This window comes from Neovison vison, chromosome 3 (assembly GCF_020171115.1).
Source record: "Neovison vison isolate M4711 chromosome 3, ASM_NN_V1, whole genome shotgun sequence".
NCBI classification, from domain to species: domain Eukaryota; kingdom Metazoa; phylum Chordata; class Mammalia; order Carnivora; family Mustelidae; genus Neogale; species Neogale vison.
The window spans coordinates 214,185,219-214,199,077 of record NC_058093.1 but is presented as its reverse complement, the minus strand read 5'-3'; the positions used below and the strand labels follow the sequence as shown (position 1 = coordinate 214,199,077).

At 50.8% G+C, this 13,859-nt stretch overlaps 1 protein-coding gene across 5 annotated transcripts in view; it reads right to left on the bottom strand.

The window, feature by feature from the left end:
- CABIN1 (calcineurin binding protein 1) overlaps positions 1–13,859 on the bottom strand; it is a 150,681-nt gene that overhangs the window by 106,043 nt on the left and 30,779 nt on the right. For all 5 annotated transcript variants that reach the window (XM_044243808.1, XM_044243812.1, XM_044243807.1 and 2 more), the window contains exons 11-18: positions 11,579–11,715; positions 10,813–11,030; positions 9,426–9,504; positions 8,647–8,834; positions 7,664–7,816; positions 6,291–6,485; positions 2,471–2,713; positions 799–955 (exon numbers count right to left, since the gene is read on the bottom strand). In XM_044243808.1, the coding sequence (XP_044099743.1) occupies positions 799–955; positions 2,471–2,713; positions 6,291–6,485; positions 7,664–7,816; positions 8,647–8,834; positions 9,426–9,504; positions 10,813–11,030; positions 11,579–11,715 (1,370 nt within the window). The remainder of the gene's footprint in view (positions 1–798; positions 956–2,470; positions 2,714–6,290; positions 6,486–7,663; positions 7,817–8,646; positions 8,835–9,425; positions 9,505–10,812; positions 11,031–11,578; positions 11,716–13,859) is intronic.

Genomic DNA, 13,859 nt, shown 5'->3' with positions numbered 1-13,859 from the left:
GGCCAAATCTAGACAGAAAATGCAAGAACATTCTACCACATGGTAGAATGATAGGGAAACTTGTTTAAATGTCATTAGCTGCTATTGTTAATTCTTCAGTTCACTGCATTTCCCGCCACTACACTGACCTGGCTCAAGTACCATCTCCATGAAGAGTCCTGGGCTTGCTCTTTTCAGCTTCTTGTTCGTAACTACTCATCATTTAGCAACCCCATGTGCCAGGCACTGATTTGACAAATGATAGTTTTATTATTTCATTTTGTCCTCAGAACAACCCTCTGAGATAGGTACCATATTCCCAGCAGGTACCTGGGGAATAGAGGCTGAGAGGTTATATGACTTGCCCAAGGTCACACAGCCAAGATGTGACATTTGGGATGTGGAACCTGTGCTCACTCCCTACTTCCCTCCAGCTGCCCACATTTCCGCCCTGATGGGCTCACACCAGCAGGGGCTAGAGCAGAGCGCAGTGATTAAATGCTCAAGGGCTAGTGTGTGGCTGCCCCTCTCACAGGGCTGCCTTGGGGATGAAAGGCATAAGCAAGCATGAAACTGCCCAGAGAAGCATCAGCACTCCTTATAAGCACAAGCTGTGCTATCATTCTGTGCTGCCACTGGCACCAGACATGAAATAGCACACACCCACTGCCCCTTGACCTCGCTGCACAATGAGCTCCCTGAAGGAGCTTCTGCTTCTTCTGAGCACCAATCAAAATCCTGTGGACTGAGCCCTAAGTCCACTCAGCATCTGGACAGGGCTGTCAGCACCTACCCCCACCCAGACCCACTCCCTGGCACCTTCATCTGCCGGGTTCTGGAGCTGCTGCTGGTGGCAGAGGGAGTGGAAGGTGTCCTCCTCCTGCCAGATGACCCGGTGCAGGATGATCCAGGGCAGCACTGAAGAGACATGGGGCTCCTTGGGCTCCTCTTGCACAGCCATGCTGCAGTCGATGACCTGGGAGAGGGAGAAGAATAGGGGGTATCATAGTCAGGCCAGCTGTCCCTTCTACCCTCTGGGATGACTTATCAGGGCAGAGGTGGGGATATGGACCTAGAACCATTCTAGCATATCATCAGAGTCCCAGGGTGCCCAACAACAGAGTTAAGCTCAGGCATCAGAGGAGCCAGCTCCTCCCTCATGTCACATGCAGCTCCTGATGCCCTCAGCACCTACCATGTGCTGGGCCCAAGCCCGATGGGAGGGTTACAGAGGTGAGTAGGGCAGGGCAAGTTGACAGCAGGAAGAGAGCAGCAGGAAGAGAGCCACAGACAAGTCACTCAAGAGTTAAGAATCAGGGGTGCCTGGGTAGCTCAGCTGGTTAGGCGGCCAACTCTTGATTTTGGTTCAGGTTGTGGTCTCAGGGTCGTGAGACTGAGCCCCACAGTGGGCTGCACACTCAGCGTGGAGTCCACTTGTCTGTCCCTCTCCCTCTGCTCCTCCCTCTGCTTGCATGCATGCTTGCTCTCTCTCTCAAATAAATAATAAAATCTTTTTTTAAAAACTGGGAATCAAAATCAGTATGGCTGCTGCATTTAAGGCAAATGAGGGTCACAGTAGGGTCTCAGAGGAGTGGGTAGGGACAGAGGAGAACCCTGAGATTTCCTGAAACAGAGGTGACACTCCAGTTGAGTGGCTGTGATGGAACCAGTACTGAAGAGAGCAGGAGTTGGTAGCAGAGGACAGGCATGCAAGCAGAGACCCAGAGGTAGCCAAGGAAGCAAAAGATGAGTAAAGGAGGCTAGGCTTGAAATCATGCACTTTGGGTGATGGGTAATCCAGAGGACTATGGTGGGTTGAAGAGAAGGAAAAGTACACTGATATTTCCACATCAGGGTGAAGGCTGCACTGGGAGAGTACAGGGGGAAAGGAGGACTGCGAGGAGCAAGCCGCCATGGTTCAAAGAAGAGACAGCAGTGGCCTGGGCTGAGGCAGAACACTACACACAGAGAGGAGAAACAAAGAATGGGGACATTAAGGATGGGGATTTGGCAGTACCTGTTGACAGCCTGAGTAGTTGTTGTCAGGAGAAAGAGCTTAAGGAAGGTTCCCTGCTATGAAGCCCACTGGACAACATGGAGTGTGGTGACCACCCCTTGCGTATGAGAGCCAGGACGATGTGGGGTGGTAGAGAGCCCTGGTGGGGGGAACAAGGGCCTGGGGTACCAGCCCCAGCTCCACCTCCTGCTCACTGTAAACACGTCAGGGCCTCCTGCACTGAGCCTAATTCCAGCCCTTGGGGACGGGGAGTCTGGAAGAACCCTATGGTGCCCAGTGCTCAGCAATCTCCACCCCCCCCCAGACCCAGCCAGCCCCAGGCAGGTATGTAGGCAGCGCACGGTGACCCGCCACCTGAGGTACCCACCTCCTACAGCCAGAGCAGCCAATACATCCCCTTGGGGTGCCTAGCTTGCAGGAAATCTGGTGAGCTATGAAGAAAGGGCATGTCCGCAGTAAGGAGTGGTAGGTTACCTGGATGAGGTTGTTGGTAAGTCGGGTGAGGCCAGTGGAGGAAGACGATTCTTTTAGGATGCTGCCGCTGCTATCAGCCGAGAGCGCCTGCTCAATGCCCAGCAGCAGCTGGGTCACCGTGGCCACCCACTCCTCCTTGGCTGCAGACTCACTCGCATTCACCATCTGCTGGACAGCTTCATGCAAAGCCACATCGGAGCACTCGAAACACTGCCGATGGTCCTTTAGCCGAAGCAAGGAATCCTGAGCATGGGGAGGGGCAAGGAAGAAGAGAAGGAGGAGGGCATACCATGAGAGGACTGCAATGGTCCTCTCCATGCCTGGTCCTCAGGACTGAGGGGCAGGTAGCTGGGGACAAAGACACGAGGGAAGTCCCAAAAGAGGGGTAGTGGAGGCTCTCCAGAGGCCTTGAGGCATCTGTGAGGGCAATCACAGAACAGCAGGTACCAGTCAGGGGACTTTCAGAAAGAAGCTTGACCTCTGCACCTCTGCTTCCTCATTTATAAAGCTGGGACATGGAGGAGGCCACAGAGCTGGCGAGCAGCCAAGGTAAGACTGAGTGACTCCACCACCTCTGTCAACTCTCATCCTGAGCCACCGTGTCCAGGCCACCTAGTCACACACTCATCTGGTGCCACGGCTCTGGAACAGTTTCAGCAGGGAGGGCAGGCTCCCAGGGAGGGACTCTCTCTGTGGAGGAGGGTCTGAGCAAGGCCAGAGCAGAGGCAAGCAGCCAGGCAGCACTGAGGTCTTGGTTCTGAGAGGCCAACCCTACCCAGGTGCACAGGTGGAAAAGGCACCGGGAGCAGGATATGAACCGCTGTCCCTAGCACACTCACTGCTGCGCCCCAGCACGTGCAGGAGCTCTCAGTACGCCACACTATTTTAAAATCTCCTCTTTGGGAGCCATTGCTTTTTGTGCAGCTCCCTTTCCCTTTGCTCTAGAACATAACGCACTTAAGGCCCTCAGTCTCAGCCACTTTCATCACCATGCCATTGTGTGGGGAAGCTCGGCCTGGCTGTGAACTGGCAGATCTGGCAGGCGGCCTGTTAGACCAGCAGGGAGCACCTGCTGCCCAGAGCCCCGTGAGGTTCTGACCTCACTGCAGCCGACGCCTGGCAGCAGCTCCAAACAACAAGCACAGCTGCACTCTCCGAGCTGACGTAGACAGGGGTGCCTAAAACTGTCTTTGGGATGTGCTGCGATGTCTGAACACAGATCAAAACCACCTCCAATTTAAAACCTCTAATTGCCAGGAAAACGGGGCCTGTGTTTCTTTAGAAAAAGCCAACACTCTCTAGCAGGAGGCCTGAGGCATGAAGGAGCCTAGAATCACAGACGCAGAACCCAAAGGCCCAAGATGACCCCTCCTGATCAAACACCAATCACACGAGGGGCAGGGGCTTATTGTGTAGCAAGATAAAGATGACAGACCAGGGAGTGTAGCCAGCATTGCCATGAAAGTCAGGGACAAGACAAGGACCCACCAGCAGTGCTCTAATGGGACATAATCCCCAGTGCTCAAGGCTAGAAAGAGCTCAAATGCACAAGAATAACTGCCAACAAATGAGGAGACCAAACTGCCAGTGACTGTGGGCAACATGATCGTCTACCCCAAACAAAGAGAAACTATCAGAAAGAATGGGAATGTAGCAAAGTGGCTAGATTGAAAATAAACATGCAAATATTGATAGGGCTCCTATAAACCAGAAATGTACAGCTAGAAAATATAACGACCAACAAAAAGATCTTGCTCAAAGTTGCAATCAAAAATACCAAGAACTTAGAATCAATTCAACCAGAAAAAAACTACACAATTGTATCAAAGAGCATTCAAAGCAGCTTGTCTAAATAGGGAGAGAGAGCCATCATACTGCCAAATTAGACCCCCTCCACAGACAAATTCCATAAAAGCTAGACCAAGCACAATAATGCAAAACTAACACCACCAGAAGAAAACAAAGGCAAATACAGTTTTCATCTATTTGTTGACATGCTTCTTGTCTGCCTCCCTTTCTAAAATAGAGGTTTGGCCAAAGGGGGCCTCTCTCCCCTGTCCAGTGCCAGGCACACTACAGGAACTTAATCCATGTATGTGGAATGAGTAGACGAATATTCTCTCAGTCTTGGAAAGGCTACCTGAGCATAATGAACAAAATCACAAACCTTTAAAAATATCAAAAGATTTGACAAGATAAAATTCAAAACTCTTACATGTCCAAAAAAAAAAAAAAAAGGTCACAATTTAAAAGCACACTGGGAAAAAATATTTGCAACTTTTGAAGAAAAAAAAGATTAATAACTTTAAAATACAAAGATTACTCAAAATCAGTAAGAAAATACATCCCCTCAATGGAAAATAGAGGAAAAATCAACAGTCGCTTATCCTCAAAATAAAAACCATGTCCTTTCACAGCACTTGGCCCAGGCCTCACCACACACCTCTCAAGTACTACTCAATTCCCATCCAACCCACTAGCAGAGCACCTTGCCACACTCAGGGGTTCTGGACAATAGCAGCAGACTGACATCTGAATACTGGGCCACCTTAACAGGCCCAGTGGGGACATCTTTTCCCCACCTAATGGCCTCCCTGGTACACCCAGCCATACCGATCGTATGCAGCCACGCTGGACACTCCTTCATTCCCCGCCACCCACCCCTGCAAGCCTGCCACAGCAACTGGGGTCAGACACATTTCATCCCTTGATTTCAGCACAGGCCAGCCTGACCCTCCTCTTCCAGGAACTGGAACCTCCCCCTTCCTGTCTCCCACTCTCGCTTCCTTCCCAGAACCAACTCTCTCCTCCCCTTGTACCAGGATGGAGATGCCTCCATTTGCTCCTACAGCCACACCGCTTAACTACTTCCCAATTTAAGAAAGTAAATTGAAAAGTCTCACATAACGGGAGCAAAAAGCCTGGAAGAAGATTAGGTTCTCTTTCCAAATTGAAGGGGAAGGACCCAATAAGATAACAATCACAGTAAGAACTGATTAGCGCATGAACCATAAGAGATAGGACACGAGACCCCCCAATGCCCCTAAACACATCGTGTTTATCACAATCCATGTTTATCATCCAACCCCAAGCTTCCAAAGATGGTGGCACTGGTGTGAGCCAGCACACCACATGGCGCTTGCTACATGCCAGGCATGGTGCCAACACACACTAACTTGTATAACCCCTAGAGCAGGCCACTGAGGGATGAACAATGGCTGTCTCCATTCTAGAGATGGGGAACCAAGGCACAAAGAGACTGAGCAACTGAATGGCACCAAGCAGATCCTGATGCCCTGTGCTCAGTGTTTACCTCCTGAAGAAGGCAGACTCGGAGGGAGTTGAGAGGACACATGGCTTCAAACACCACAGTGGTGTTCTTTTTTTTATCAATCATGTGACTCTACATGGGTATTTATTTGGTCTTCACTATACTGTATAGTTTGTCCATTTTAACATCTACTCACACCTTAATTCCAAAGGTAATACAAAAAGGCAGATGAACAAGCAGGTGGATCACTGGGTGCCATGCTGACTAGTCTCCCTTCCTCATTTGCCAGGCAGATGTTCTGATTCAAGCATGGACTTGTCTTGAGCCACACAGAACCCTGGAAACTGCTCTCCTAGGTTCCAGCTTTCCCCGTCTTGACCATGTGTACTAACTAGCATCTTCCTGGGTGCCAGTCAGCAGTTTTTACTCCTGCTTTTCTCTCCTAGGTGCATGTCCTTGAGGGCCACCTCAAAGCCTCCAGAGAAGAAACCCACAACCAAGCAAAGAAGGTACGAGGTCAGGGCAAGGGGGACCGTGGGCAGCACACACCTGCAGCAGCAGGAGCTGGGCTGGCCTCTCTGGAATAGAAGTCATAAACTCCAGGTGTTTAGCCCGGTCAAAGCCACTGGTACACAAGGTGGGGCGAAGCAGATGCACGACGGCCTTATAGTCCCCAGCCTCGTAGAGCCGCTGAATCTCCTCCAGGGACTGGCACCGCTCCAGTGACTTCAGGTTCTTATCAATCTGGAAAAAGCCCAGACATGCTGCCCAATGACAAACCCCTCACATCCTCTCTGAATCTGGCCAGTGTCTGCACTCACTAGACCCAGAAGAGGAGTACAAAGTAGACTCTCTGTTAGTACACCAACATTTACATTGAACAATAGCTTTATTAAAAGTACTTCTATTGGGGTGCCTCAGCGGCTCAGTCATTAGCGTGCTTCTCCCTCCCCCTGCCACTCCCGCTTGTGCGCATGCTCTATCAAATAAATAAAAACTGAAAAGGACTTCTATTAAGGTCAAAGCACTCAATTCTTTAAAAAACAAACAAAGCAAAAAATGGGGTGCCTGGCTGGCACAGTCAAAGGAACATGAAACTCTTAATCTCAGGGTCATGAGTTTGAGCCCCACCTTGGGTATAGAGATTAAATACCTTAAAAAAATAGCAAAATACAAAAACTATCCCAGAAGCAGAGAGGTTCCAGATAATTCTCTGCCACAATAGTTGGACAGCAAACCAGACTCCTGGAACTGAGGAACCAGAGGCCACTGGAGACTTGGGGGAGCCCTGGTCTAGAGGCTGAGACACAGCATTGACCCACAGAACTCTCTCCTCACAAGAGTTCTGCTGTTTCCCCCAGAAAGCAGGTAGCAGGGGTACTGCACTTGGCCTTGCCCAGAGAATTCTGTAAGAGTCTGAAGGACAGTCAGCTGAAGTAGACATGTCACAGCTGTGGAACTGGGTGGGGTCTGAGGCTCTGCAGTATGAACAAGATCAGAAACAGACAGAGCCTGACATACATGCCCCATACTGCTGACCCAACCCATAGCCAGACCAGCATTGCAGGCTTCTACAGCAGTTTCCCTCTAATCCCGCAGAGCTACTGCAGCACGTGGCCCAGAGAGCTGAGCAATGATCATTCCAGATCTTGCCGAAGGTCTCCCTCCATCCCTGCCCCCTGCCACCTGGACGGGCTTTCCCTCAGTGTGTGTGTTGGGGAGGGGGGGGAGTGAGTCCAAGGTGCCCTTGTGCCCCAGAGCTGCCTCTCCCAGGCTCCTTCATCCTCCCCTGAGAGGTAGGAGCCCTGCTCAGTGCCTGGGCTGCTCTTTTGCTCCACGAGGACATGGCAGGCCTGGTCCAACTCAGCCAACCCAGAATAAATCTTTGACCAAGAAAACACCGTTAAATAACTCCCACTCACCTCCTCCAAGGAAACAACAGAATCATTGTAGAGGTTGGGCAGGCGGATGATGATGTCTCTTTGCTCAGTCCCTGCCTCAGCCTGGATGGCAGTGGAGCTCTGGAGAAGTTCTGTGCAGATGTCATAGTTCTCCAGGGCCTGCTCCATGTCTCCCTAGTCAGAGGAAAAGCAGTCAAAGGTCAGGAACAGAAGGAAGGAAACTCCCTGTGCTGTACCAGGTGCCTTACCTCCCTGATCCCACTAGACTGCAGGCACCAGGAGGGCGGTTTTGTCCAGAGACTGCTACATCCTCTAAAAGGGTTCCTGGACATTGTTGGAGCTCAACAAGTATTTGTTGGACAAATGAATGATTACTTCATACCACAGTTCTAAGGGAAGGTATCATAAACCCTATGTTGCAGATGAAAACACTGAGGACACTTGAGGAAGGCTGAGTGTTTGTTCTAGATCATGAGCAAAAAAAATAGCTGAGCCAAGATTAGCAGCTAGGCCTGTCCTAATTCCAGAGCCGACTATGACAATCTTACTCATTCCACCACAGTGTACTGGGCACCACCATGTGAGGTGACGGCTAGTCCACCCTGGCCATCTAGACCAGGCTCTGAGGGGAAGCCTTCTGAGAAGTCATGCAAGATAAGTGGTTTTCCCTTCTAGAAAACTCTGCATCCATTTGTGCACTCATTCAGGGGCTCTCAGGAAAACAAAGGCAAAGGGTTCAAAAACCTAAAGCAATCCTGAATGTGGAGGCCTACAGGGTGCACAGGAGATCCCTTCCAGAGATCTGTGGTCATGCTGATATGCTGGACAAACTGGGGGCCATCCTGGGTTACCTGAGATCTCAAACTTCCCCACCACATCCCACTTCCTCCTCCTGAGCTCTGCACCAGGCAGGAGCCAAATGTGCACCTGCACACATAGTCTCCAGAGTATATCCAGCTCTCTTCCCCCAGCTTTGGGGCCAGGGAACCAACCACAGAACCAACCTGCAGTGCCAGGAACCGAGCCTTCAACCAATAAACGCGGACCACAAACTCCAGCCAGCCATCCTCAAACAGGTCCCGCTGGGATGAGGCAAATGACAGCTGCAGGAGGTCCCCCAGGAAGTGGGTTCCTGGGAAATCAGGCCCAAATCTGCCATTCACCACACCAGCAGGGCAGTTCCGAGGAGACACTGTAAACCATTCAGGCCAGAACAAGTCAATTTCATGTGCACGTTCCAGACACCCTTCTGCTCCCTGGAGCTTGACCTTAGCCCCCACCACACCTGCTTTAGTGTTCAGGAGTACCCTGAGCCCCTTGGAGCCTTACAGCCCCCCTCAAGTGGCCAGCATCAGAGAAATCAGACAAACCAGACAGAGATGGAGAGATCCCAAGGGCCCTCATTTTACTTACTGAACTTTGTTCACCAAATAGTGGTTTAAAAGTCAGAATGATACACATCATCTAGAAAAATTATTGGGACACATAAAGTGTCAGGTAATGACTTGAGAAATCTGAGATCCTACTTCCTTCAACCCTGAATAACAGAAAAAGCAGGCAGGTGGCTCCCTCTGGGGGCTCAGCTGTAACTAACTACTTCTTGAGCATTCAAAGGATTTCTTGGGGACCCTGGATTTTCCCTAGTCCAACAAGCCAACCCAGGAAATGTGCCCACTGCAGATGGAACTCTGAATTCCATGACTCAGCCTCCCACTCCCATTTCCTCCTGGCTGCTGAGGTTTGGGAAAATTACTCCTACCACAGAATACAGAATGCCTCCTACCTGCAGAACTTCTGCCCTTGGTCAGCAGCCACTGGTCTAGCTGGAGCTCCATGCAGGAGAGAGACATCAGCATCATATCCTGCAGGACAGGCACCAGAAGGTCAGGAATGAAGTCATAAAGAGGCACCAAAGGGTGAGGCATGGAATGAAATGAAACTAAAACTTACTTTGATAAACATATAATTCTTTCTTCAACCTACTTTCCATTTTATAATCAATGGCTTCCTGCCAGGACATAAAGAGAGGCACATGGATCTATACTGGCACAAGGCTTGAGAGGAGCCAGAGACCTGTCTTCAGTCCTAAGGGACTGCCCTACGGAAGGGGCAGCTCTGTCACATGCCAAATGTCAGGGCAGATGCTGCAAACATACTACAGCACTCAAGCCTCAAAAGTAGTTGGGTCAGGCATCACCTCCAGAGTCACAAGGAAGCTGAAGTTCAGCAACGAGGAGCCACCTGCCAAGTGGGCAAAGCTGAGAAATAAACAGCTTGGTTCATCTGGAGACCAAAGCCTCACCTCCTCCAGCCACTCCACACTGCCCCTGGGGAACAGGCCCAGCTGGTACGACACAGTCCCTGAGCTGTCCCTGTGGAGGGAGCACAGACTTATATGGCCCTTAGGACCTGTCAAACCCCTGAGCTCTTCTACCTTCTGTGTCCCCAGTCAGAAAGAACAACCCGACAGGCTCTAAAGGCTCCCAGTGCACCCTCCCAGGCATCCAGCCTTCCCCCGTAAGAGGAGAAGGGGTCCAGAGCATCCAGTGTTCCCTTGAGCCTCAAGAAGCTCCGAGTGGAGGAGGCTGGGGTGCAGAGTGCCGTCAGCGGGGAGGCTGAGCATGGGTCAGCCCCCTAGTTACAGTGGGCCCCACCACTTCCCTAAGCAACCTATTTAGCCTCTGTACTTCTGTCTTCTCACCTGCTAAAACACAATTTGGTAACATTCCCTGGCACCTGGAACACAGCCGAATGTTTCACTTTCACCCACTCTCCACTGGCTCTCCTCCATCTCAGTAAGCCACCCCACAACCAACCAACCCCTGTGGCAGGGCCAGTCCTAGAAGCCCTGTCCACCATCTCACTCCCTCACCTTCACTTACAGCTCATCCTATAGGCTGTACCTCCAGAACCTTCCACTCCACTGCCACCACTGACACTCACCCGACATCAGCCTTCTAATGGCCCCATGCCCACTCTCACCTCCGAGTGCAGCCTCCACTCAGCCACCAGGGACCCCTCTAGACACAAACTAGTTCCCATGACTCCCCAGAGGCCCAGGTTCTGGGCCCACAAATGGATGCAACTGAGGAGGCTCAACATGACAGCAACCCCATACCCACAGTTCCCACCCCCACCCCAAACCTAAAGAGGCCCCCCGCCCACCTGACCTTGATGTGCTTGTTGCTGCAGTCCCTTAGCAGTGGGTTGGGCAGGCTGGTGCTGTGCCTCCTCCAGCTGTGATAGATGTTGAGCACCACCTCTGTCAGCCCTGGCGGCCACCTCAGCAGGAACTTGTGGCCCATGCTCTTCAGGTAGCGCATCATCAGCTCCAGGATGCCCCCGTTGGTCAGGTTCTCCAGCAGGAATGCATGTACGTCCTGCTTCTCTGCCCAGGGAGGGAGAAACAGCTGACTGGAATGAAGGACCTTCCATGCCAGGGTCTCCCACTTCCTCTGGGAGGAGAAGAAGGGGCGAGGCCGGGCCAGACCGGGGCAGCGCCAAGAGAGCACCTGTGGCCTCTGGAGGGGCGGTGCTCCCCTGGTGGTCCCCAAGCCTAGCTCCAGCCCTCACCAGCTATGAGCAAGCTGCTCTGAATCTCCAGGTCTGATGTGGGGACTGAAGGGCCAACCTGCACGCGCTGCCTCAAGATGTGCACTCAATAGCCGGGACACATGCACGTGACTTGCAAAACCATGCCCCAGCTTCCACCTGAAGCACACACCCTTCAGAGAGCACAATCAAGCATGATCCTAGACATTTCAGCAGATCTCCCAACTGACCACATTGCTCAGGCCCAAGACAAATCCAGGAAAACTCCTGACCATGCCTTAAAGATCACCCCAGAACTATTTCCCAGAACAAAACCTAAGCAGGCTATAGAATAATGGGAAAAAGAATTCCCAACAGTGAATGATCAAGCTGCTCAATTCCTACCAGATTCCATGAATGTAGCCGAGTCGTATGACAGTCGGTGAGGCCCGACACTGGGGAAGCTTTGGAGTTTGGCTTCTGACTGGACTTCGTAAGTATTAAACGGGTCATCTTCCTCTTCTGGGTCCAGCTTTCTTAGCCTACATGAAACACACCAAAATCACAAAAGTCATACCAACACATTCTAACATGAGCACTTGAATTCTTCCAATTAGAGAAATGAATGAGCAAGACAGAACAAGATGCCAATCAGTGAGATGAAGGGGTCTGAAATCCAGACCTCTGGGAGGCTCTGCCTCTTTCCATGCCTTTCTGAGCTGGCATCTAACCTATACCCTCACTCATTCATTCATTCCACCAACAGGACTTCAACTGGAATTCAGCTGTGAGTGTGGCAAACCCTGCCCACAAGCTTACCTTCTAAATGGGAAAAAAGACAATAAACAAACATGAAACGAAGAGCGCAAATAAGGACCAACCACCACAGAGTGCTTAAGACAGAGGGTCACAGGGCACATTCTTTGGAGAACTGAATCAGGAAGGCCTCTCAGAGGGAATTAATGTCCATGCTGACAATGGAGGAGGAAAAGGGGCTGGCCATGCAAAGCAGGACAAGGACAGGTGGAGAGGCACAGGCCAGAAGAGCACCAGGAATATTCTAAGAACGAAAGGGAGCCCAGCAAACAGGGAGAAAGTGGAATGAGTGGAGTATGGGGGCACAGAAGGCCCTTCTGAGCTGGGGCCCTCCATGGCTCCGTGGCTCCCCACAAAGCCCTGGGCCTGAGGTGAATGATTCTTTCAGCAGCCCCCAAGGACCACGTTTTGGCCATCCGATAGTTTCTCCTCAACCAAGCAGCCCTGGGGCATAAATACATAAAACAGGGCCCTAGTGGATGGCTTCATTTATTTATGCACACACCCCCACGGTCACTACTCTGGGCATGCTCTCACGTTGCTCCTACGACGCCATTCGAAGAAGCAGACATGGAAACCAACAATTAAAATAAAGATAAAGGGGCGCCTGGGTGGCTCAGTGGGTTAAGCCTCTGCCTTTGGCTCACATCACAGTCTCAGGATCCTGGGATCGAGCCCTGTATCAGGCTCTCTGCTCAGCAGGGAGCCTGCTTCCCCTCTCTCTCTGCCTGCCTCTCTGCCTACTTATGATCTCTTTCAATCAAATAAATAAAATCTTTAAAAAATAAAATAAAAATAAAGAAGATATAAAACATTCCACATAAAGAGGGAAAGAGCAGTGCCTGGCTAGCTCAGTGGATACAGCATGCAACTCTTGATCCCAGGGCTATAAATTCAAGTCCCACACTGGATACAAAGATTACTTTTAAAAATTTTTTAGGGGCATCTGGGTAGCTTAGTAGGTTAATGTATGCCTTTGGTTTGGGTCATGATCCCAGGATCCTGGGATCAAGCTCCACATCGGGGACCCTCTTTCTCCCTCTCCCTCTGATACTTCCCCTGCTTGTGGTCTCTTGCTCTCCCTAATAAATAAAGAAATATCTTGGGGGAAAAAAAAAAAAGAGGGTAAGACTCTTTCATCAGGGCTGAACGGAAGATAGAGAAATGGGTCACCGAGACCTTTGGCATCATCAACCATTGCCCCATCCTGCAGCTCTCCTGAAAAGAGACCTGCTCCTGGCACTAACCCTGAAGAGGAATTTATCAGAGAGCACCAATCACATCCTCCACTTACAGAGAACAAATCTGATTTCCAAGCACTTCACTTTCACCCCAGAAAGAAAAAGAGGCAACAAAGGAGCAAAATGGATTCACAATCCACCTAAAGCTTCTGGCTCCTCCTCTTGCACGTGGATGTTATCACCCCTGAAAATAAACTGTCAAAGGCCAAACCACTGAAGACTGAGGACTCCTGGTTAAAGACGCATACTGAAGGGGCACCTAGATGGCTCAGTGGGTTAAGCACCTGCCTTCAGCTCAGGTCATGATCCCAGTGTCCTGGGATTAAGCCCCACATCAAGGTCCCTGCTCAGCAACCAGGGGCCTGCTTCTCCCTCTCCCTCTGCCATTCCCTTGGCTTGTTCTCCCTCCCTCTCTGTTAGTAAATAAAATCTTAAAAAAAAAAAAAAATGCACACATGTTTACCTTCTAAACTTCACTCCAAAACTGTGAAGGGATTAAAAGATACCAGGGATAGGAGAGAATGTCCCAGCAGACAAGAAACGTGTTCACCAAATGTCAGATGGCAGCAAGATGATGGAGCAGCAGAAACAGAACTGCTCTCTCCACTCAGCTAAGGACAGGGGAGGAG